Below are 24,477 nucleotides of genomic sequence, written 5' to 3'. Positions count from 1 at the left end.
AGTATGCTCAGAGATTTAGGGAAAAGCACCAGACTCTTATAATCCCCCTGAAACATCATTAGATGGTTTTATTGATACAATATTGAGCTGGAGCGTAGCTAAAGGAAATGGCATAAAAAGCAAAGCCCAACATGTGTAAGGGGGTGTAAGAAAAATATGAAAAGTGGGCGGGGTGTTAAAAACCTTATCAACTAGTAGTCCAACAGTTTACTGATTCGCTGGCAAGTCTGTGTTACCGGAGTAGAATTACTGCTTACCATTTTTCTGGTAATTCTTTTAAAAGTCAAAAGGCTTTTGATTAAAAAATAAATAATAATAATAATAATAATAATAATAATAATAATAATAATAATAATAATAATAATAATAATAATAATAATAATAATTTTTTTTTTTTTTTTTTTTTTTTTTTTTTTATGTGAATGGCTCAAAAAAAATTTATCACCTCGACCAAGCAAAGAAAAAACTCTTAATAATTATAATTTATAAATATGTAATACCACAATTAATTAATTCTTAATATGATTTATAATTAATATAATTATTATGATTATTAAATATTTAAAATATAAATATAAAAGTTATGTTTGCTGTACCCTCATATATAATATTTTTTAATTATTGGATATGATTAATCATTGTTTATGTATTATTAATTATTAAAATAATAAATATATAAAATATAAATGTTATAATAGTTGCTATGCCTGTATAGAATAGAATAGAATAGAATACACATAATAATAAATAATTAAATAAATAAAAAACACATTCCAATACATAAAAATACAGCATCATGTCTCAGTCATGAGATTCTCTATTTAAAATGTGAACCGCAGTTGGCACAAAATAATTTTTGTAACGATTTGACTTGCACATCAAAACCCTAAATTGTCTCCCTGATGGTAACAAATTAAAATTCACAAGTAAAGTGTGTGTATTATCAGCAACAATATTTTTAGCTAGATGCCTTGTACATCTCTTGTATGGTTCGTTTTTCCTCCAACCCTATAATGTTTTGAGCAGTAGTATGTACCAGTCGTGCTAGTTTTGATTTTGATTGAACAGTCAGATTTCCATACCATATCTTATTAAACTCTCAAATACAGACTGATAAAACAAAAACAAGATCATCTGGTTCACCCCAAACACTTTTAACCTTCGCAGGAAATATAGCCTCTGCTACAATCTATACAATCTAGAACAGACTGTTGATGTGAGAAGACCAGCATAATAAGTTGTCCACATAAACACCTAAGTACTTAAATGAAGAAACCTGTTCAATAATATTATGTATTATTACAGGACAGGTCCCCCACAGATCTAGGATCGAATCATTTTAACAGTCTATATAGTTTCTGTCAAGTATTATTCACAAACTTGTACTGTACTGTACTGTATTTTGCTTATTGGTAGCTGAATTCGGAGTGTGCTTTTCCACTGTATGTGTCAGTACAGTCTTTGAATAACATTTGCCACGGTTGAAACGCATCATCCATGCAGCTTATTTAGTCTAATGATTCACTTACGGATCAGCTTAAAGTATTTGCCAAATACTCCTGGATCTTATTTAGCTTGAGAAAGGAAGTATCGTTTTACAAAACTGGATTTTCCTTTCCACCCAAAACTGACAGAAAGCCATTAAAAAATGATGTGCATGATAACACACAGTTTGGTTTGTACAATTTTTACAGTAGATATACATCAGGGCATTGTTGACTTTTGCACTATATTTTGCCTATTAAAAAAAATGAATCTCTTTTAAATGCAAAAAAGGTTTCTTGTGTATACGCACCTAATCCTCTCCATACACTGCTGATTGTTGTCGCTGTTTCGGACTGGAAGTCATTTCGGGTGGTTAACATGCCATCTGCAAATTGCCGTCCTGCTCTAATCAATTGGACAGCATTGTGCTACCCAAAATACTACTGCAACAAATCACAAAATTAAAAACACGTCCCTTTTTGGAAACCTTTGTTGCTGTTAATATTGCATTCATGATGGATGATCATTTATGTGTATATGTGTCCATGATTAGTTCGGAGGAAAATGAATTGAAATTGCAGCCCTAAGTAAGAAAGGCTTTGAAAAAAGTGAGATTTAACCAAGCAACCTTAAACATGACATGCAGGGGTTCTAAGGCCCATTTGTAGATTTAATTCAGACGGATTCCTCCAGGCTCCTTCAGCTTTCGTGCTCTGATGCCAAAACACTGGATATTGCTCTGAATGAAAATATGTTAAGCTTGTCATTCATCATGCTGCATTATTCTTGCCATTGTGCATTTCTGTAAATAATCCAGAATATAGCTCTCGATGTTTGGAGCAGTGTATGTTTGCAGCTGCGTCAGGCAGTATTACTCATCCGTGAGGCCTCATGGGAGACGTGCTCCACCCTCACCTCTAGGGTCTCTCATGGTCAGTTAGTTGTGGTTTTGCTGATGTCTTTGATTCACAATAACATACCCTTTGAATCTCAAAGTCAGTTTGTCATATGACTTGTTTCTTTTTAGTTCAAGAGCTGATTTTTCAAGGAGAGCTTGATAACGCGTTTGTCTGTTTTTCTCTCATTACTCATTTAGACAATAATTCTCCTGCTAATTGAGATGGATATATATTTTTTTAATTGTCTATAGCCATTGGACTTTACAAATGAGTCTTTCTGGCTCTGATTTGGATGAGTCGTATTATGAGGAATCTTCATCTTTTGAGATAAAGGGTTCATTGTTCTATGAAAACATACTGTAACTTTCAGAACTCAAACATCCTCCATATTGTAAAAAGAGCATTTATTGAAGACTAAACCGCAAAAATGTTTTCTGATTTACTGACGTCAAACCGATGAAGACAGTAGCATACAGCCGCCCACATTTACACGTCAACAACACCTATTTATTATTCAGAAATTTGATCCATAAAGCCACAGCGAGGTAGCCTGACAAGCCAGACCCACATCAAGATGTTGGGTCTGGAAACTCACCATTGCCAGGGCTCAATCCAAGGGGCGGGATAAACGGTTGTCTTTCAAATTCCCTCTGCATGCAATTGGATAGCGCCATGAGTGCCACAACCAACCAGAGCAAAGAAGAAGGTGAAGCCGAGCTAACGTTAGTTGATAGACTTTCGCCGTATCCGGTCGGCAAAACTTCGAACATATCTTCTTTTCTTAAGAATGACTTCAGTGCCGTTCTTTATTCTTTTCTCAAATAAAAGCTTAAAGTCTTCCAGAGTCGCGGCCAAAGCCGATTCAAAAGACCGCTGTCCGCCAGCTTCTGTGTTTACGAGTAGCACGCAGAACCTCCACAACTCTGCTGCGACGTGCCGTCATTATGTTAAGCCCGCCCACCGACTCTACACACACTGTGATTGGCTTGACCAGAGTTTGGTTTTTCCAGCTCTCTGGTCTACCGAGTGTTGCTAGACTACACTCGCGGCAAAATAAATGTTCTGCCGCTAGGGTGCATCTAGATTTAACAGTGAGGTAATATGGAGAAAGTATAGATGCTATTATTTATAAACACTAGAACTTGCAAGAGTAAAAGATGTTTCAAGTTCATCAAGTCCTATTTTTGATGTCTATTTTTTTTAAGTGTAATTTTAATATTCTGTATATACAATAATAGTATTTATTAATATTTTTAATTAGCTTTAATGGTTTATATTTTCAGTGTTGGGCTGTTTCTTTACTTTGTTAATGTATTTCCTATTGAAAGTGGCAGCAGGACATATCAAAAGACTCACAATTATATTGGAAGCTTTAATTTGCTGATTTGCTATTTGCTGCTTTTACCTGCTGGCAGGTGATGTTGGGGAGGGACATTCTCATTCTGGGGAGCATTTGATTGGACACAAATTTGCATATGCCCATTGGTGCTGGCTGAGTCATCAATATTTTAAGTCTTAAAACTGTACTTTTTAAATGTGTAAATATGCATTTAGTCAACTTTTAAGAGTGCACTAGCATATATGAATGATAATGAATAATACTGTGAGCTGAACATTTCATTGAAGATTTGTTTTGTGAATGCATCACAATATGATGCTGGCATTTGCAAAGAGGCAGTTAAAAACACAATAGTTATATCTCACGGACCCTTTTCACTTTTCCGCGGTTCTCCGAAGCGGAAGTCTTTATAGTTGTGAAACCTGCTATAGTGGTGAATGGAAGCTACAACAAATATATATACACTGCCTGGCTAAAAGAAAAGTTACTGTTTGGATTTAAATAGGCAAATGCTTAAGAGTCTTGGATCATTATTGCTGTGATTATTATGTTTCTAGCATGTTATGTGTTTGGCAACAGTTCTTCTAACCATAATTGATGGAGTGTGTAGCTTTTCATTTCTTAAACAACCATCAGTTTTGCCAACTGCTTTCAATTCAAAGTAGCTAAATGTCGCTAGATGACATCATGATGGCGAATTCTCTTATCTATATACATATGAATAAGAATCTAGATAAGGTTTGTCCAAGAAATTGATAGATTTGTCTCTAAACTTTTGAAAAAAAGTGTCAAGAGGGGCAGGGAAGTCGCTAAATCTAGTGACAAAATCACTCAATTGGCAACACTGACAACCATGTAGGAAGACACATCACGGCCAAGATTCATCAGACTCAAATTGTGGAAGAATGGTTGGGAGGGAGCATGAATAATCTTTTTCACACATGAATTGGCACCTCTGAGTCCAGATCTTATATTCATTGATAGTGTTTGGGATGTGCTGGAGGAGACTTTACAGAGTGCTGGACTCTTGCATTGGCCAAATTTGATGCACCTCTTGATGGAAATAAATGTTGTGATGTTATTTCCATCAAGCATAAATTTTTAAACAATGAAAATATAAAATGCGTCATCACACTCCATTTCACATGCAAAGTGAACGTTTACATAGTCTTCAAGACATGGCAGCAAAAGAACACAGCCTGCTTTAGGGTCAGCGAGAGGATGGAAAATGCTCATGAAAAGCTAAATTACAGCTATTTTTAGCATCCCAAGTGGACCTCAGGGATGAAAACTATGTATGACCAAAAAAAAAAAACGTGTGATTTGACTACTTTATATGCTTTATATACTACATTTAAATTCTAGAGAAAGCGAGGTGATGGGCCGTGGTTTACTGGACGTGACACAACTGTGAATAGTTGAAGCTGTGAGGTCAGAATGATCATCTCCTCCAGTCAGCTGCTGAGTGTGTGACCCAGAGAGGGAGCAAAGGCTAGACCGAAGATCCAAACAAACGCGGGTGGCAGCAGCGCACACACGCACAGCATGGGAAAGAGGGAGGGGAGAGATGCCGAGGAAAAAGGAGGGGCCGGAGAAGGAGGCGGGAGGGAACAAAACAAGGGAAAGAGTAACTCTGCAAGTGGGAGAAGGAAGAAAGCTGTGGTCCGCTTGAGTTTGACGCCAGGCATGTGGCATCCTCGGCACAGCGCAGAACCAAAATAGAGCCAGGAACGTGGGGCGCGCTTCGGGAAAAGGGGAATGCAAGGAGAAGGGAAGCATTACTTCCCGACAATGAATCCCAGCGGCTCCCTACGGAGGCGCTTGTCCTCCTTGCGTGATGCGTGGAGGTGGAGTACGGGTTACCTGTTTAAGGTAGGCCTTCAGGTTTCCTCCTAACTTTGGTTGTACGCGTTGAAAAATAAAGGGGGCTTCTGCTGTGACGCAATAGAAGAACCGTTTTGTGTTTTCAGTGAACAGGTCTTAAAAGAACTATTCCACTCTAAAGAATGGAAAGGTTCCATGGATGTTTAAGGTTCTTCATGTCAACCAAGAGCCTTTATTTTTAAGAGTGTAGGTCTTTGTGCAGTGGCAACTTTTTCCTCAAAGATATCCCTCGCTTTTTTCCCTGTGCTCTCTGATTGTTCATTTGTCGGGCCCGCTCGAAAGCAGCATTTCCAGCTGGTTTTGATCAAGCCTGGCTGAGACCCCCTCCAACCCCACACCCACCCACCCTTTTTTGGCTGTCCTTCTGGGGGTCGCAATTATCGGCTGATTAAGGGAATGTTTTTGGAGCCGGGCACGGTGTGGCGAGAGATGGAAGGTGGACCCTGTGGATGGAGAAGAGGGGGTTTGCAATGCCAAGGGTGTTTTACTCAAGTGTGTCGCAATGTCTTTCTCGGGCTATAAGGGAGCGACTTTGGCAATCTCTATTAGTATGGTTTATTTGTGTTTCTTTGTGCTTTATGAGTGTTCGTAATGGCCTGGCCTAGTAATCTATACACACAAAAGTGTGTTACACTACAAAATGTGTTAATGGTCTTTTACAGTCTGATCATTTAAAGCTTGATTGGTCTCTAAGTACTATATGTGCAAACAATAATGTAGTAAATTTTGTTGGAAACAAGAATTATTTAGGAAACTAATGCGGTGTGGGAACATTTTACTTAATGAATTCTACACTTAAAGAAAAATGGTTTTGGATTTACTTTGAAACAATTGTCACTCAGAAATTGCTAGTAAATTCCACAGAGTTGAATTAAATAATTACACATTGAATTAAAGTGAAATTTTTGAAGCAGAAGTCTATGACAAATGTATGTTTTTACAACATAAATAGGCACTTTATAATAGGGATAGTTTACCCAAAAATTAAAGTCTGTCATTGTTTACAGCATCATGTTATTCCTTACCGGTATGTTTCAACCCTTTTTTGTACAATGCAAGTCAATGGGAAGTCACTGTTATTTTGGACCCCATTGACTTTCATTGTATGGACAAAAATTGACAAAAAAGAAATAAAAGTCATATGGGTTTTAAAGGCACGAGGGTGTTTAAATAATGACAGATTTTTATTTTTAGGTGGAGAGTGAATTTAAGTCTTTATTTTAAAGAATTAATTATTTAAAACAATCAATATTGGGATTTCCAGACCTGGAAAACTCATGGAAGTTAGGTGAAGTGTGTACATTTTTTGATGTTTTGATGTGTTGGGGGCTGGGGGTGTGTGTCTTGACACAGCAACATTGACCAATCGCATGAGTTTGGGGCGGGGCTATGGATTCAGGAAAACTTTTTGAAAACAGTCATTTTGCAATGCCATCCCACATTTTTTTTTTAACCAAAAATGGAATACCAAATGGGTTTTGTTAGACAATATAATCTTGGCAATTTTTATAGTGAATATTATTGTGTAAACCCCCCCCATCCCCCCCCCCCCCCCCCCAAAAAAAAGAAAAAAACTAGTTATGCACTACTGTAAGACATCGCTCAGTAAGCAGTGTCCCAGTTGAACCGGATTCAACCTCAGTATGCTGATATATTTTTGGAGACATTTGAACTTGAAATTTTCCCATCATTTCATTTCCTCAAGTTGTTCTATACTGACTGCTACATATGGGAAACCACATACAAAGCCTATACAGTTTCTAGAAAAGGCCCAAGCACTGTGTATAATTATACGTTGGATTCTGGGTTTTCTTAGTAAGCATTGTCCCTTTTTGGTCGTGTCAGTTATGCACTAGTATGTCATTTAGACGGCATAAACCATGCATCTCTCGAGGCTTCTCCTACTTTTGTAAGACTCAGAGTGAGACCATTAACACTTTAACTTTTTTTTGTCTCTAGATGAGATATTGAAGGTGAAGCATGTATTTTTGTCCCTTTACCAGCACCGAACTGCAAAAAATAGTGCAGAAATTACACACTTCACCTTTCAATGTCTCCTGTGTGAAATCCATATAATTTCATTCTCACCTCATCTCACAGGCTGTCATTGTCTTTACACTATTTACAGCTGAGATGACATATTCAATGTTAGATACAGACCTGCACTCTCACATCAGCTCTCTTCAACCTGTATTAACACAGTTTTACATACAGTTTTACATAACAAATAGAAACTGTCCAAACAAATGGCCTTTTCATTGGTGTAATCAGCAGAACAGCCTGAGATAAAGAGTAACCTAACTGGTTACGGTCATTTTTTAAACAGGAAATGGGCTAAAAACATCTGGAAACTGTCGTATTTGTGAGATCATTATTAGTCCGCTCTATCAGCCAGGCTGAATAATTGGACATTATTCGGTCATTTTGTGATTATCTGCATAAGCTGAACAGAGTGTTTGCTGTCTGTTGTGCTCATTCCAAACTCTACCAAAAGCTTTGTTAATGTATATTTTTGTACTAGATCTTTAAATTTGTACACCTTTACAATGATTAAATTGTTATATTTATACATTATAACCTTTACAAAATGTAAGATTAAAGAATACAAATCTTCCATTGACTTTCATTGACAAAATATTTACATGCATGGTCTCATCTTGGACCACAAAACCAGTCATGAGAGTTTTTGAAATTGAGATTTATCATCTTCATAAATAAGCGTTCTATTGATGTATGGTTTGTTAGGATAGGACAATATTTGGCCGATATACAACAATTTGAAAATCTGGAATCTGAGGGTGCAAAAACATTCTAAATATTGAGAAAATCGCCTTTAAAGTTGTCCAAATGAAGTCCTTAGCAATGCATATTACTACTATTAATATTTTGTTTATATATTTACGGTAGGACATTTACAAAATATATTCATGGAACATGATCTTTAATTATTATCCTAATGATTTTTGGCATAAAAGAAAAATCGATAATTTTGACCCATACAATGCATTGTTGGCTATTGCCACAAATATACCCGTGCGACTTATGACTGGTTTTGTGGTCCAGGGTCACATATGTGTTGGATCTACTTAAACGTAAACATTGTGTGTGTTGATTTTCATACACAACCAACAGAAAACAACAGCAAATCAGTTCTTTACCTCCATTTTTTCTGTTTCACTACTGTACACTGGTTTTCCTCAACTAGAATTTTATAATTTTAACAAACTAATTTTCTTTTCTTTTAGGGCTCAACCAAATCCTCCAAGAGCATGGAGTCTCGACGCAGACCATCCAGGTAAAAGATATCATTGTCTTCTTCAGAAATCAGTTCAGTCAATATCTTATGTGTTGCTATAATGTGCTGCTTTAGTGAAATCTCAAGAGAACTTCACAGCATTCCTAAATCCAGCTCAGTTTGACATCTGACTCTGCTTGGATCTGTCTCACATTCTTTATTGCAGTTTATGAGTGCAAAGAATAAACAAGTTTTAACCCTTTAAGACCTAAGGGTATTTTTTACAATTAATTTTCCGCCTGGTGTTATTTACTAAAAAAGCTTGTAAAACATCAACCCTGTTGTGCACAGACAATTGACACACCTCTTTTTTTTCAAGACAAGTTGCACTGTCAGTATATTTGTGTTGCATTGATGTCACCTGAATGTAAAATAAGTTATGGGACCATAAAGACAAATGAAAACATAAAACGGAAATTGAATCACTCATATATTTATTGATAACACACACAAATAAATAAAAGCTAAGCATATTTCCTCTGGAAAACAGTTTGTTCAAGTCTTTAGAGTCCTGGAACTCAGGAATAAACATGATAACTTATACAGAACCAAAACTATTTACATTTTTCCAAAAAAAGTCCAGGCGCTTTTGGCCTCTTTGGATTTTGGATATTTACTGGTGCCAAGCCTCAAAACAGTTCCTATCAGGAACTTCTCCTCAAACTTTCTCCTCAAACTTTTACCTCAAACTTTCTCCACAAAACTACTAAAAACTGCAGCGCGTCTCTCTCTCTCTCTCCTCAACACTAGCCGTGCGTCTCTCTCTCTTCACAATAAAAGAGCTGTGGTTCATGCGTAATGACGCACACCAACGTGGATGACGGATCAGCCTGTCATTGGTCAAACCCTCATCCAAAATGGCAGCTAGCATCGCGCTAGCGGCAAAAATGACGGAAAATGTATAAATTATGGACATCAAGTGGATATATCTTGGATGTAAGCGTTTTGATTTATTGCTGAACAACTCCAAAAAGATGCACATGTTCCAGGCTGGATAGAAAACCTTCTGTAAAGGCTACAAAGACACCAAAGACACCCCCGTGATGGCTAGCTCGTTAGCTTTCTGCTGGAAAAAACTGTAAGAAAATCGATAAAAGTTTCATGAAATAATATAGATATTTATCGGAGGTGCCGTGTGACGTCGTGGGCGATGCCGTCGGGCTCTGAGGGTTAAAGCATCTACACAATCTCCAGGGATAAGTTATAATGTTCTAATAGGGCTTTTCTCCCACATAATACAAATAATAATGATACCTTTATCTTGAGTGATCGTTTGCTATAGATACATACAGCAAAGGAGACACTGCCCACCCGTGGGGAAAACAAATCCCTGTTATCATAGTTACGCATTCATTAAGAATTTGTCCAACAGAATGCTATTTTGTAAACAAAAACATTCTAGAAAGCACTCTAGGATGCAAACTCAAAGATACGATTATTCAAAACAAATTAAAGATTACTCTCAGGTTATATAACACTCGAGTTGATCTCTGATCCATTCCGATGGTCTTGTGTCTCTCAGCTGTTGGGTGTGTTCATGCCAGGCTGTGAGAAGATGCTTACTGAAATCCATGACTAAAATAGCTCCCATTTCAGCTACCAGGGGGAATTTTTACTTTTTATTTACATGGGCTGCTATTATATGTTTGTCTCTTGTTTTGGGAAACTGTCCATTTGGACACAGTCTTAAAATTGAGAGCCCTTTGTTTTTCTGCCAAAAAGAGCATTCCTGTTTTGTTTTTTATGGCAAGGCATTTTTCAATAGTAGATCGAGTTTGTGGAGTACTGTAGTTTATCTAATTTTGGAGAACACATTGCACCCGCTGATATCACTATTTTATTATTTGCATGCACTATCTGTGTTGTTTTAGCTCCCATTTAACTCAGGAATTATGCAAAACATTTAACAGTACAAACATGTCCACAGAATATATGAAAAGCTTTTGAGATCCAGGCACCTGAATCAACTTTTAAAATGATCTATGCCCTTTCATCACTTGATGAACAACTTATTCGATTATCAGTTGAAAATGTAGTCAAACTTTTATTTTCAAATAGTGCCATAATAGTGACAGTTTTTAAATAAAGCACTGTTTCAGTGCATTAACAACCTGGTTAAGATTAAAGTTACTGAATATGTTTGTTTAAAAGTGAATGAATGCACACACCTTAAGGGCTTTCAAAATGATTGAGGGAACAGGGGGGTATCCTTAACATTAAAGGATTGTTCAGACATTGCTATGCCTTGTATTTTCAATTTCCACAGACTGTGATCATCCAGAGTGATCTCTTGAGAGCTGAGCTTGTGTGTGTTTTCCCAGACACTTGTGGTGCAATTTCAATGTTTATATGTCATGTACCAATCACAATCATGTTATTTACTTTTATTTCTCTGAAATGCACTGAATGCAAATTCGCGTTTTCGATTAAAGTCAGCCGTAGAGAGATCAACATGATTTACTGTGGCTGCAATGCCCAGAAAACATGACGAAAGCCAGATTTTCCTATGCATGGCTTCATTGCTAAACAAGAGCAAAAATGGGCCTCACCAACAGGTATCTTTCCAAAAGCTACACCGCCTGAGTTCAAACGCTGACCGTAATTTAATGAAGGTTTGCATGCTCTGTTCCAAAATATAGTGAGCTGCCTTACTGTCTGCTTCCAACTAAAGCGCACAGGAAGCAAACTCATGATTGATTTCAATAGAACTGTGTTAGCATGTTGTAAAATTAATTGTGAATCGCTAATCATAAAAATACACATTTATTGGATGGCTTTCAAACCCCTTCATTTTTTTCACATTTTGTTATGTTGCTGCCATAAACTACTTCTTTCACATTAATCTACTTTCTGTACACCATAATGACGAAGCAAAAAAACTGATTTGAGATAACTTTGCAAATGTATATATAAAAAAATATATATATAAAGAATAATTACTTGGCATAATTATTTATACCCTTTTCTGGGACACTTGAAACTTAGCTCAGGAGCATTCCAATTTCGCTTGTAGATATTACTACACTTCGACTGGAGTTAACCTGTGGCAAATTCAATTAAATGGAAATGATTTGAAAAAACACACACTTCTCAATAAAAGGTCTAAATGCTTAAAATGCAAAAACCAAGCCATGAGGTCGAAGGAACTGCCTGTTTAGCTCAGAGTCAGGATTGTGTAGAGACAGATCTGGGGAAGACTACCAAGAATTCAGTTGTATTGAAGGTTGACAGAAACATGTAGCCTCCATGATCCTTAATGGAAGATGTTTGGAACAACCAGGACTCGTCCTAGAGCTGATCTCCTGGCCAAAATGAGCAATCGATGGAGAAGGGCCTTGGTTAAAGTGGTGATCAAGAAGCTGATGGTTACTCTGGTTCATGATCATATATGGAGATGGGAGAAACTTACAGAAGGACAAACATCCCTTCAGCACTCCACCGATCTGGGCTTTATGGCAGTGTGGCCAGGCTCAAGCCTCTCCTCAGTCAAAACACATGAACAACCAATTGGAATGTGCAAGAAATCACCGAAAGGACTCTCAGACTGTGAGAAACAATTTTCTCTTGTCTGATGTAACTCAGTTCCAAGCATCATGTCTGTAGGAAAAAAAGCACTGCTCATCACCTGCACAATACCGTCGCCAACAGTAAAGCATGGTGGCGGCAGCATCAGTTGTGGGGTGTTTTTCAGCGGCAGGTACTAGGGGACTCATCAGGGTAGAAGGAAAGCTCAACACAGCAAAATGTAGAGATATCCTTAATGAAAACCTGGTCCAGAGCATTCATGACCTCGGACTGGGGAGAAGGTCCACCTTCCAACAGGACAATGACTGTAAGCACACAGCTAAGACAATGCAAGAGTGGCTTATGGGCAACTCTGTGAATGTCCTTGAGTGGCCCAGCCAGAGCCTGGGCTTGAACCCAATCAAACATCTCTGAAGAAACCTGAAAATGTCTGTCCACGGATGGTCCCCATCCAACCTGACAGAGCTTGAGAGGATCTGAGGAGAAGAATGAGAGAAAATCCCCAAATGCAGATGTGCTTATCGCTTAATATGAAAGCTTGTCACATGCATCATTTCCCAAAAGACTCTAGTTAAGGACTCTAGTTAAGAGTTAAGGGTATGAATACTTATGCAAAGGGTATGAATTTCTGTACAAATACTTCTGCAAAGTTGTCACAAATCTGATTTTGATTGATCATTATGGTGTATGGAGTGTAGATTGATGTGAAAAAAAATAATTGAAAGTAGTTTAAGGCAGCCACATCGAAATGAAGTCTGAATACTATGCCAGAATGCATTGTGACACGCTCAATGTATGAAACAAATACTGCATTTAATAGTGTGTGTTTTATGTCTAGGGCAAAACCGCCATAGAACTCCAACTGCAGCACAAGCCTGTCAGATTTCCATCTTAAAACAAAAATATGTGAACAAGATGCACGTTTTGGGCACTTATGATCATACAGCACCTGCTGCAGTATTTCAATAACTAAAAACAGTGGGACGTTTTTAAAAAAGCTTAATGTGAAAAACACTATAGGGTGAGTTGCTCCATTAAGGATTAAATTAATCAAAGTTTAACGCTACTCTATGGATTTTTTTATATGGGTTTTTATTTAAAATTGAGTTGTTGCACCACTTAATTTTAAACACAGATTAATTACACAGTAAAACTGTTAGAATTAAAGAGCTGATCAAGCAGCAGACGGAGGGCGAACTGACGACAGGCTGAAGAATCCTTATTTTTGCAACCCACACTTAAAGTCCCGTAATGTACTAAAACAGTGATTTTAAAAGATCAAATTCAGTTTAAACCTTTTTGATGATGCATACTATATACAGGCGAGCAGATGAGCCAAGGATACGAACGCACCGCATTTTCTTTATAATGGGTTTCGATGGGGAAAATACGCTTGTGTTGCATTAATATTCTGTGTTCATCTGCTTTCCTGTACAAAGTATGCAACATCAATAAGGTGTATATTGAATTTGGTATTTCACTGTCTCACTGCATTAATACTGACTACAAACCTGGTAAAAATGACTGGCGGGCAATGGAGGAAAGCCTTGTTTTGCCCTCCAGGTGGGTGTTCCTATAAGCGTGTGACGTCACGTGAAAACTATGAATTGAACGCAATATTTTTTTTCTCATTTCTTTCTATTTTTCTATCCTAGTTGCGATGCATTCTGGGATTCTCCAAAAAGAGAATTCAGCCTTTTTGAACAGTTTTCATTTTGGGAGCATATAAAAAAGCTGCGTACTTAGGAATCTTACTAGGTTTTGAAAAAGAGCCCTGGATTTAAAGATGGCCTTCTTCCTGCTGTACTTCTGTCTGATTGCCTTGAAATCCAGACCTGAGGAGAGAGTGAGGTCAGAGATGGGGGGCCTGATTGTGGTTACATCCTTGGCAGACCTACGCCTCACCAGTGACCAAATTGTTTTCTTTTGTCTGCTCTGCTGCACTCACGGAATGCAGGATATTTTCATATCTCGTTTGTTTATCTCTGCGATCAATCTTTCCCCACTATATTTTATTCAAACCATACTGAACATCAGATATGCGTTTAATAGACTGTTCAGCGCTGACATGTTTGAGGTGAGGCATTCTTCTGAAAAAACATGGTGAGTTCATGATGTCATGTACTGTGAGACACAAGACTGTGCTTGAGTGAATGTTGTGATTTGTGAATCGCCTTTGTTACACACCGAAAAAAAGCAAGTGATTTGCTGTAGACATGCATTGTTATTGCTGATGTTCCCTAACATTTGTCTGATCTTCGGATTTTTGCAGGAGTTTGAGTTTGATCCAGGCCATGGAGGAAAACTATGAGGTGGACCTGGTCTACATCACAGAACGCATCATTTCTGTGACCTTCCCCAGTAATGTAGAAGAACCGGGCTACAGCGCTAACATAAAGGAGGTGGCCACCATGCTACGCTCTAAACATGGTGACAACTACTTGGTGAGATCTCAAAACTCAATAGCTTTGAGGGTTACACTGTATTTCTAACTATAAGTAACTTTGGAACATTAGAGTATTAGTAGACTGTTAGTGTAACGGAGGCCAGCTAGTAGTTGCTATGCGAGTAAACCTTACTCCTCTGATCTGAAGAGATGCTCTAGCGATTGATGCTAGAGGTTGCGGCCTTTAGCCTCCTTTTTAGAGCGTCTGACTTTTATGCTGGCGGACCCGGGTTTGTGCCCCGCTTGTAGCGGGCAGTTCGAACAGGGTGGGTTACATTGGTGCCGTAAACCGGATGGGAGTGAGGTTTAGGGGGGGGGGTGTGTAATAGAGGCCAGCTAGTAGTTGCTGTGCGAGTAAACCTCGCTCCTCTGATCTCAAGAGATGGGTTGCAGCCTTTAGCACCCTTGCGCCTGACTCTCATGACGGCGGACTCAGGTTCGAGTCCCGCTTGGAGCAGGTGGTTCGAAGGGGGTGGTTACATTAGTACACTGTTAGATTAGGGTTATATGTTAGGGTTCAGGGTAGACACAAATTTGCAAATATACTTATGACTGCTAGTTGACATGTAGTTGCTAAGTTACTCATAGTTAGTAGAATGTCTAAAGTGGACTATTGAAATAGAGTTACTGCTTTGAGTATTAATGAGTTTAGTTGCAATACTATCACAGATGTTGATTTTTTTTTTCTATTAATATAATTTATTTAGAAGTATATTTTATTTTTATTGTATTTATTTTAGTAAATTAAACGTGATTTTTTTTTTTTACAGCTCTTCAACCTCAGTGAAAAGCGATATGATATCTCCAAGCTGAATCCCAAAGTAAGTCAAGTTTATTTTTTATGTAATCTAATGTAGAGACGTTTGTTTCTTTGGTCTTATTTATGCTCTTGCATGTTTGTTTGTGTGAGGTGCTGGATTTTGGCTGGCCGGACCATCACGCTCCAGCTTTGGATAAGATCTGCAGCATCTGCAAAGCCATGGACACATGGATGAACGCTGACAGTCACAATGTGGTGGTCTTACACAATAAGGTACTGCTTTAGTTGTGCTTGTTCTGCTTTGGGAATGGGAGCCATGCTTTTTTGGAAACGCAAGCAACCAACATCATAATGTCTCTGAGCATATAAAGAAAACCTATAGTGAGCTGGATTTGAAGGCATTATAAATGCACTACTAATTTGAAAGCTCTTCCAAAGATGTATGCAACAGGCAATCCCATAATGCACCGCAAAAATCCATTCAAGCAAAATAATTATAGTTATAGAAGTAAATGTAAATCTAGAAATCTGATGATAACTGTTATATACTGTATTATCATAATACACAGATCAGTTAAAACTAGTGGTGGGCCGTTATCGGCGTTAACGTGCTGCGTTAATGTGAGACTCTTATAGGGCGATAAAAAAATATCGCCGTTAATCTATTCTCAAAGTTGGGTTGGGAGCTGGGTCTATACTACGCAACCTATGATAATGTTCACCTTGATATTTTAGCGCGGATGTATACCTAGCCGAATTGCACTGTAGGGGGCGAGAGAACGAGTCTTCGAACCTGTCTGTATGCCTACTAGTGTTGTCAAAAATATTGATATTTCGCTATGTACCGATACTGAAATGTCTGAAACGATACGATACTCATTTTCTACATTATCGATATCAGCTGCGCTCTCCTCTCCGACCGACAGCGAGTTGACACGCACCCGCCTCCTCTCCTTCAGTCCGTTTAATCCTCTGAACATTGCGAACGGGTGTTTTACTGGATTTTCCCTCATGAGTCATGACTGCGTGTTAGTATTGGTGTGACCGGTCTGAATTCCGCACGGGGTTGCACATAACGTTAATTCTACTAATTCCCGCAGATTTCGCGCTCGCATCTGAAGCGCACATACACATACTAATAAAGCCGCCTCTATAATAATAATTAATAATTTGTTACATTTATATAGCGCTTTTCTAGGCACTCAAAGCGCTTTTACATATAGAAGGGGGGAATCTCCTCAACCACCACCAATGTGCAGCATCCACCTGGATGATGCGACGGCAGCCATATTGCGCCAGAACGCCCACCACACACCAGCTGATTGGTGGAGAGGAGAGAGAGTGATGAAGCCAATCTGTATATGGGGATGATTAGGAGGCCATGATGGAGAGGGGCCAATGGGCAAATTTGGCCAGGATGCCAGGGTTACACCCCTACTCTTTATCGAAGGACATCCTGGGATTTTTAATGACCACAGAGAGTCAGGACCTCGGTTTAACGTCTCATCCGAAGGACGGATGACAAAGGCCTCTGACAAACAAGTGCAAAAATGAGCTCCTTTTTCCAGCTTGTTAATGGTCAAATACACTCAAAAATGTCTCGATGCCCATCTTGGTTTTAACCTGTGGTTTTAACGTAAACACAGTCGTAACCAGCTCACAGGAACAGTGGGATCCATGCGTGCGTCAGGTCTTAAAGGGACAGAAGTTATTTATTATTCAAACTACAAAAAGACAAACGATCACTTACGAGCACACATATTCTGAATGCCTTCAGCAGATCTATCTATCGATATATACAGTAGATAGATAGATAGATAGATAGATAGATAGATAGATAGATAGATAGATAGATAGATAGATAGATAGATAGATAGATAGATAGATAGATAGATAGATAGATAGATAGATAGATAGATAGATAGATAGATAGATAGATAGATAGATAGATAGATAGATAGATAGATAGATAGATAGATAGATAGATAGATAGATAGATATAAATATATAAAGTACCTATATTACTTAATATAGATATAAAATGAAAAATATGCATTACTATTTGTTACATGTTTTTATGCTTATTGAAATATCGTTTTGTTACTTTAGCAACATGCCAACTCTATTGAAATCTATTGTGATATGAGTTTCACAAGGTATCATGAGAGTTCTGATGCTCCCTCAATAGGCATAGCCAGCAAGGAAACTCACTAGGTTTTGAAACTGATGTTTGCATAATAGTTTTCTCTCTGCACATTATAGTTACTGTAAATACCCATAGTGCTTTGTCAGTAGATGGCGTTCTAAGGCTACTCCTAATAAACCCTGGGTGGTGTGGGCCCAAAGGTCACGGTGGTCTGAGCAGTGAGATTTACGATGCAATCGCAGGGTCTGAGCAGTGAGAAAACATGACTGATTTTACTTGTAAAGTTAGTACTTCGCCATTGTTTTGAAAGCCTTTGCCTGACCCAGTCTTGAGGTTCAAGCTAATCTGTTTTTTTTTTAAACAATTCATTTGAATTTACTCTTTCATCGCCCTCTGATCTGGTTAAGTCACATTGCTGGTCACCACTTATAAACATTAGAATGATGACAAAGCGTTTTGAAGTTAGATTGTAAAATGTTTTTTGTTGTTTTTGAGGATAGCGGTATTGTTAAGTGCCTCGCTAATGAAAGGGACTCTGTCCGTGAGTATAAATGTCCGAAAACAGCCTCTTGTGGAGTTTGTGGGTTATCTTCTAGAGTCTCAGTGAGTCACAGGTCTATCCTGATATGGTCTAGTGATTTCAGAAATCCATTTCACTGTATTTTCCACTTGATTTCCACACCCTCAAAACGCATCTTACCCATTACTATCCGCTCATGAGAGCTTTCTCAGTGACCTAAGAAGTGTAGCGCTGCCAAGAGAGGTTGTGATCTGGATTTATAAAGGGCCAGAGATGTCATAAACACAAATATGCTGCCTTTTTAACAGGAAACCATAAACACTGTATTGTTATGGCAACCTGTGTTGTTCTTTGTTACAGTGGAAACATAAGGCAATGGCTTGATGGTGGAAATGTTCATTCATTCAGAAAGAGCACAACTGTGTTCAAAATGACTCAAACCATAGATGAAAGTTCTCGACTGTCATGTGTTTTGGGTCATTCGTGCTCCTCTAATGTACCTTTTCACTGTTATTTTAGTCATTATCATTAATATAGTATTTTCATATTTATTCAGGTTTTGAATACATTTGAATTTTGTTTTTGTAATTGTGTTGTGTTGTGTTGTGTGTGTGTGTGTGTGTGTGTGTGTGTGTGTTTAAATATGTCTATCTATGTTTTTTATTGTTTTTATTTCAGTTCAAGTGGTTACTTTCAGTTTTAGTAATTTTAGTTAATCAAATTAAACTAGTGAAAAACTTACATGCAGCATTATCAACTAACTGAAATAAATATGTTTAATTATTTTATATTTTATTTAATTTTACATAAATTTTATTTCAGTTACCGTAAATGTTTTTTTTTTTTTTTAAATAGTTTCAGTTGATGATAATAACACTTATCTGGAACTTAATTTACTTGTGTTGTAATTTAAGAAAGTATTTCTATAAAATGAATGTATCAGATAATCAATAATATTTTCTGGTCAAATGGAGACACTGATTTCTGTAACTTGTACAAACACAAAATTGTGACAAATTATTAATAACACAAAACATTTGAAGTCCATTGCAAATTTTTGTGCTACTGTTTTTCCAACAAAATTGTCACTTCCTTGAAGATGATGTCACCAAGGAATTGGCTTTTGTTAGTTAAAGTTTTTAATTTTTTTACAAAAGACTAAAAGGATAAAAAAAATCTTATCCAGAGGAAAAACCTATAAAATGTTATTCCTGAGAAACATGTTTAGATCGAATCCTTTTGTTCATAGAAATGACACATAAACACTAGGAATATTAATAAATTGACAGTTTTTCACTTAAAGTATTTCACTTAGAATTTCACTTAATTGTAAATTGTGACATATATAATAATATTAGTTTGTATAAACAAAATAATATGACCTTCATCTGAAAAAACATGTTTAATATTCTAAATGTTTAGACATATATGATGGAGACATGAAATAATGTATTGCATTATGTGATAATCTCTCCTGCTTCCCTTCATGCAGGGAAACCGAGGCCGAACGGGAGTAGTTGTGGCTGCGTACATGCATTACAGCAACATATCAGCGAGGTAAGACATGTAGACTGCGCACTGTCTGTGTTTATTGAATTAAAGATGCTCCTCTGAACGCTTATTATGGAAAGACCTTAATCCCACATCACAAGACTGGCCACGCGTTAGGTAACACATGAGCGGGGGGCGGCGGGAAAAACAACTGCCAAAAATGCATCACTTTACAAAGGAGGATTTGTCTCAAGACTTGAATTAAGTGCTGATCAAATTCATCTCTGATGCAAAAAGTGCTATTTTTATAAATAAAAAGCTTCCAGTAAATTCAAGAAGCAGATTTAGATACGTTTTTACCGGAAAACAAGACAAAGCTGCTCATTAAGAATATGATGGTTTTTTTTTAGCAATGTGTTGGAGAAATGTACCCAAACGTGTTTCCTTTGCCTCTGCAGTGCGGACCAGGCTCTGGACAGGTTTGCCATGAAGAGATTTTATGAAGATAAAGTGCTTCCTGTGGGCCAGCCTTCCCAGAGAAGGTCAGTTGTGCATTGTTTTCCCCATATGACCTCTTATCTTTGTGCTTTATGAGTTTGACCCTCATTGTGAGTATTCAGGTTCAGCCATTGTTTAGATTTATGAGCTTCACCTCCAGATAACGCTGCCCCAATCATGCTTGTGTAGTTTTGTTAGGTTTAGTTGGGTTATGTGTTGTTTACTTAACTATACCCTATGGCATGTGGTATGTCCTTAAAAGGAAAAAAACTAAAAAAACGAATGTGACGTAATCTCCTTCTGAGCACCTCATGTCTGATCGCGCCTCAGTACTGACACTATCATACATGCAAATGACAGATCTCTCACTACAACTGGTCTCAGATCAGATGTACTCAAACTATTCCAATTCACTGTAATGGCCAATACTGAAAGATACACTACCATTCAAAAGTTTGGGGTCAGTAAGGTTTTATTTTTTAAGAAATTCCGGCAGGAATTGTCGGTGGGGGGAGTGAATACCAGCGCTCTCCTCCACCCTCAATACCACGACCCCAATTGCTCCCCGGGCGCCGCAGCAATATGGCTGCCCATTGCTCCGGGTGTGTGTTCACGGTGTGTGTGTGTTCACTACTGTGTGTGTGCACTTGGATGGGTTAAATGCAGAGCACAAATTCCAAGTATGGGTCACCAAACTTGGCCACACGTCACTTCACTTTAAACATTAAAACATTAAACAATCTAACTAACCCCAGACTTTTGAATGGTTGTGTGTTTATATACAGTATGCATATGTATTTGTACATGTATATGTTAACACCAAATTCATCCTCATTTATCAAACGCTCAAATCCTCATAATAGTAATAATCGCTCAAAACCAGTGTCTGAATACCTAAAGTATGATAATTTTCGCAAATATGCTCTGAAGAGACACTGGAAAGCCATGTTTGGGTTGTCAGCTCTAATATTTGAGTTATAATTAAACAGAAGTGGTTGCCAGTGTCATCTATTATGCTTAGCTTTATATGTACAGTGGAGCCCAAAATTCAAGACCAAACTTGGTTGTATTATTATTTTTAAACATTTTATTTCATTATACAAGTATAGTTATGCCTTGCATGAAAAAGCAGTATTTCAGATTCTGCACTGTTTCTAGGCCATCAATTAAAGGGGTCCTTTTATGTTTGGCCCATATTCAACTACAAAAGGAGTTATTCTCTATATCAGTATACACTGAAATGCCTCGATTGTTTTCTTCCAGGAATGTACGTCACAATATTCCTCATTTAAATAATTCCCCCCCAAGGCATACACACACAAAAAAAGGGGGTGAGGCCTTGTTGAGTTTCGTTAGTAGTGTTTTGAAACTTGCGGTTATGGTAAAGGGGCGTGATATTTTCCAAACTAGTTTAAAGCGGTTGACCAATCACAACACAGCCGCTCCAGCCGACCAATCAGAGCACATTGCGCTTTTCGGAAGGAGGGAATAAACAGAGGGAACTAAACAGAGCGTTACTGACTGACTGAGAAGAGAGGTGCTGCAACAATGTAAAATATGTGAAAAATAATAATATATATATTTTTTTAATAAAGCATGAAACCTATTATAGTAGACCCCATAGTAGTAGCATAATAGGTCCCTTTAAATAATCCAAATGAGGGGCATTGATCGTGTGACGTTCTTTGCACAGATGTTCTTGCTTCCCTTGAAGCTCAAGATGGCACATCTCTCATTATGCTGGAGAACATGGTCATTATGTTTTAGTCATGTCAGCTCCGGTGCTTTCCAGTTCAGCCTTTCACTCAGATTTCAATGGTGATTATATATATATATTGCAATGAAAACTGTTATATTACAGAAATGAATGTTTTTCCACTAGTAATTTCGCAGATTTCTGGACCCCAATGTACAGTTACAAACCCAAAGACGCTGATAAACCTGTACGTACTCTTTGTGCTCGAGCACATGCCTCTACACACACACCCATTTATGCCTCATAAGGGAACACTTGGCCACGGATGTGCTGCTTTTACAGAATCAAGCATTCCCTCTGTATATGGAAGCACTGGCACTTCAGGCTTCATTAAAACTCGATTTCATTGGGGCACATAGTTGTGCTCCCTTCATGGAAAATGGAAAAGCAGAGTCATGGTAAAGGCTTACTCCAGGAGGAAAGAAGGAGCTTATGATTTCTGCCGTTCTGCTCTTCTGGAATAGAGGGGCCCTGGAACAACTGAATGTTCATGGGAAACCAGGCCTCGGGCCATCTGCCAAGGAAGATGCAGAAACGCTGGTCACTGTCCCTCTCCAGAGACACCGCCTCGCGTACAAGAAAAATGCCTTTTCCTGTTTATAAACCCTAACATCTGTGCTAAGGGCTTGGAAACACAGCAAAACGCTCCTCATCTGCAGATGAAACCATCTTATGACCCTAAATGGCGTTGACAACAGTGTTTAGATAGTATGTTATGTAATACACACTCGCATGAATATGTCTTTTGCTTGAAACCCAAGACTTTCACACACTCAGCAAGATTATACAACAGGTGCATCTGTGTTTCTTAAACGGATGGCTGTCACGATACTAGAGTTTCATTAGCCAATAGCAATGCCATTGAAATCTTATGATTCTCGATAAAGGTTTAAAACCACAGCAAAAACGTATATGATGTCCAATATGATCCTTAAACATATAAATATTCAATAAATATTAATCATTCAAATTTTTCAAGAAACATATTTCTTATTTTTGTAGACATTTACTGTTTTGACATCTCTACACACTCGTTCATATCTCAGTCCTGCCCAGTTGTCTGTTGTCATTAGTGTTGTCCGCTAGTTTTGTTTATTACATTATTTCTGATAATCTTTCGTTTCGCTCTAGGTATGTGCAGTATTTCAGCGGTCTGCTCTCCGGCAACATCAAGATCAACAACAAGCCCCTGTTCCTGCACCATGTGATCATGCACGGGATCCCAAACTTCGAGTCCAAAGGAGGTGAGCTGAAATGCTCTGGCCGCTGGCCATTTGTCAGTGACTGCTGGGGGTGTTGAAAGCAGGTTTCTGGGGTCCGTCTCCAGTCCTGCTGCTTTTGACGCCTTCCTGTCAGACTGACAACATGCTGCTCTCTTACACACTCTCTCGGTGTGATCCAATCACAGGAGGTCAGCGCTAAATACAGCTGTAGACGGGGTCCAGAATGTTTTGTGATCCGATCACTGAAACCACAGTCGGAGGTAGTCAGAGAAACATGTGACCACATTACATTTGTAGTATAATCAAATCCCTCCTCCCCACACAGTTATGTGTGGCGTTCTCAAAATGCTGGACCGTAAAGTTTTCGAAGTGATCCACTGATTTAACCAACATCCAATTATTCGAATTGACTTATTAATGCACTACAATAATTACAAACATAATAGCAAATTATGATGTGTATATGAATATATATGTATTTATATATATATATATTATTTTATTATATATTTTTTTATTTACATTTTATATAAAAAGTAAAACATTTATATTATAGACATATTTTCTATTGTTTATTTATTTAAAAAATTATACGGTTCGTCACCTGTTACATTTATTATAAATATATATTTTTAAGTATAAAAAAATATTATTAGGAGTGTTATTTATTTCATTTAAAGTGGTCCACCACCTGTCAAAGTTTGGGAACAGTTGCTTGAAAAATAGTCATTTAGTCATTTATACCTAGTCAAGACTCATTTATATTGCACATTTAGGAAAATATAAATGGAACGTCTTCGTCTTTGAGTGATGCCAGCATGCTTAAAATGGTCATATATGTAGTCATGCTATCTCAGACCCTCTCCTCATGAAAACCAGATCACGAGTAGTTTCAGGAGACTCGTTGGAGACGGTGTAAATACCCCCAAAACGTTCTATAAACATAGAAAGTCCTGCATCTGCTTGTGATCGTATCATCTGGGATGCATGTTAATACTGGGTATAAACAGGGCCTGAGAGAGTTAGAGAGACAATTCCTGCTCCACAATGAAGACCAGCCCTTTTGATATTCCACTTTTAGAGCTCTACTAACATTTTGTTTTTGTTCTCTCTCATGGTTTCTCAGGTTGCCGCCCTTTCCTCAAGATCTACCAGGCTATGCAGCCCGTCTACACATCTGGGATCTAGTAAGAAACACCCCATGTTTTCC

The 24,477-nt window shown here is 37.9% G+C and overlaps 1 protein-coding gene across 17 annotated transcripts in view; it reads left to right on the top strand.

Annotated features, from left to right (window-relative positions):
• The window catches only part of tns1b (tensin 1b), a 322,198-nt gene that overhangs the window by 224,930 nt on the left and 72,791 nt on the right, over positions 1-24,477 (top strand). For 14 of the 17 annotated variants that reach the window (XM_079822505.1, XM_079822502.1, XM_079822492.1 and 11 more), the window contains 8 exons: positions 8,853-8,902; positions 14,700-14,871; positions 15,644-15,694; positions 15,784-15,906; positions 19,792-19,856; positions 20,249-20,332; positions 23,176-23,288; positions 24,394-24,454. In XM_079822505.1, coding sequence (XP_079678631.1) covers positions 8,853-8,902; positions 14,700-14,871; positions 15,644-15,694; positions 15,784-15,906; positions 19,792-19,856; positions 20,249-20,332; positions 23,176-23,288; positions 24,394-24,454 — 719 coding nt within the window. Of the gene's footprint in view, positions 1-5,360; positions 5,596-8,852; positions 8,903-14,699; positions 14,872-15,643; positions 15,695-15,783; positions 15,907-19,791; positions 19,857-20,248; positions 20,333-23,175; positions 23,289-24,393; positions 24,455-24,477 lie in introns of those variants that run through there. The other 3 variants (XM_079822497.1, XM_079822494.1, XM_079822499.1) reach the window with 3 other exon arrangements.

The sequence above is a fragment of the Gobio gobio genome (assembly GCF_949357685.1).
Source record: "Gobio gobio genome assembly, chromosome: 7".
Lineage (NCBI taxonomy): Eukaryota > Metazoa > Chordata > Actinopteri > Cypriniformes > Gobionidae > Gobio > Gobio gobio.
The sequence above is the reverse complement of the archived record's forward strand: the minus strand, read 5'-3'. Positions and strand labels throughout refer to the sequence as shown.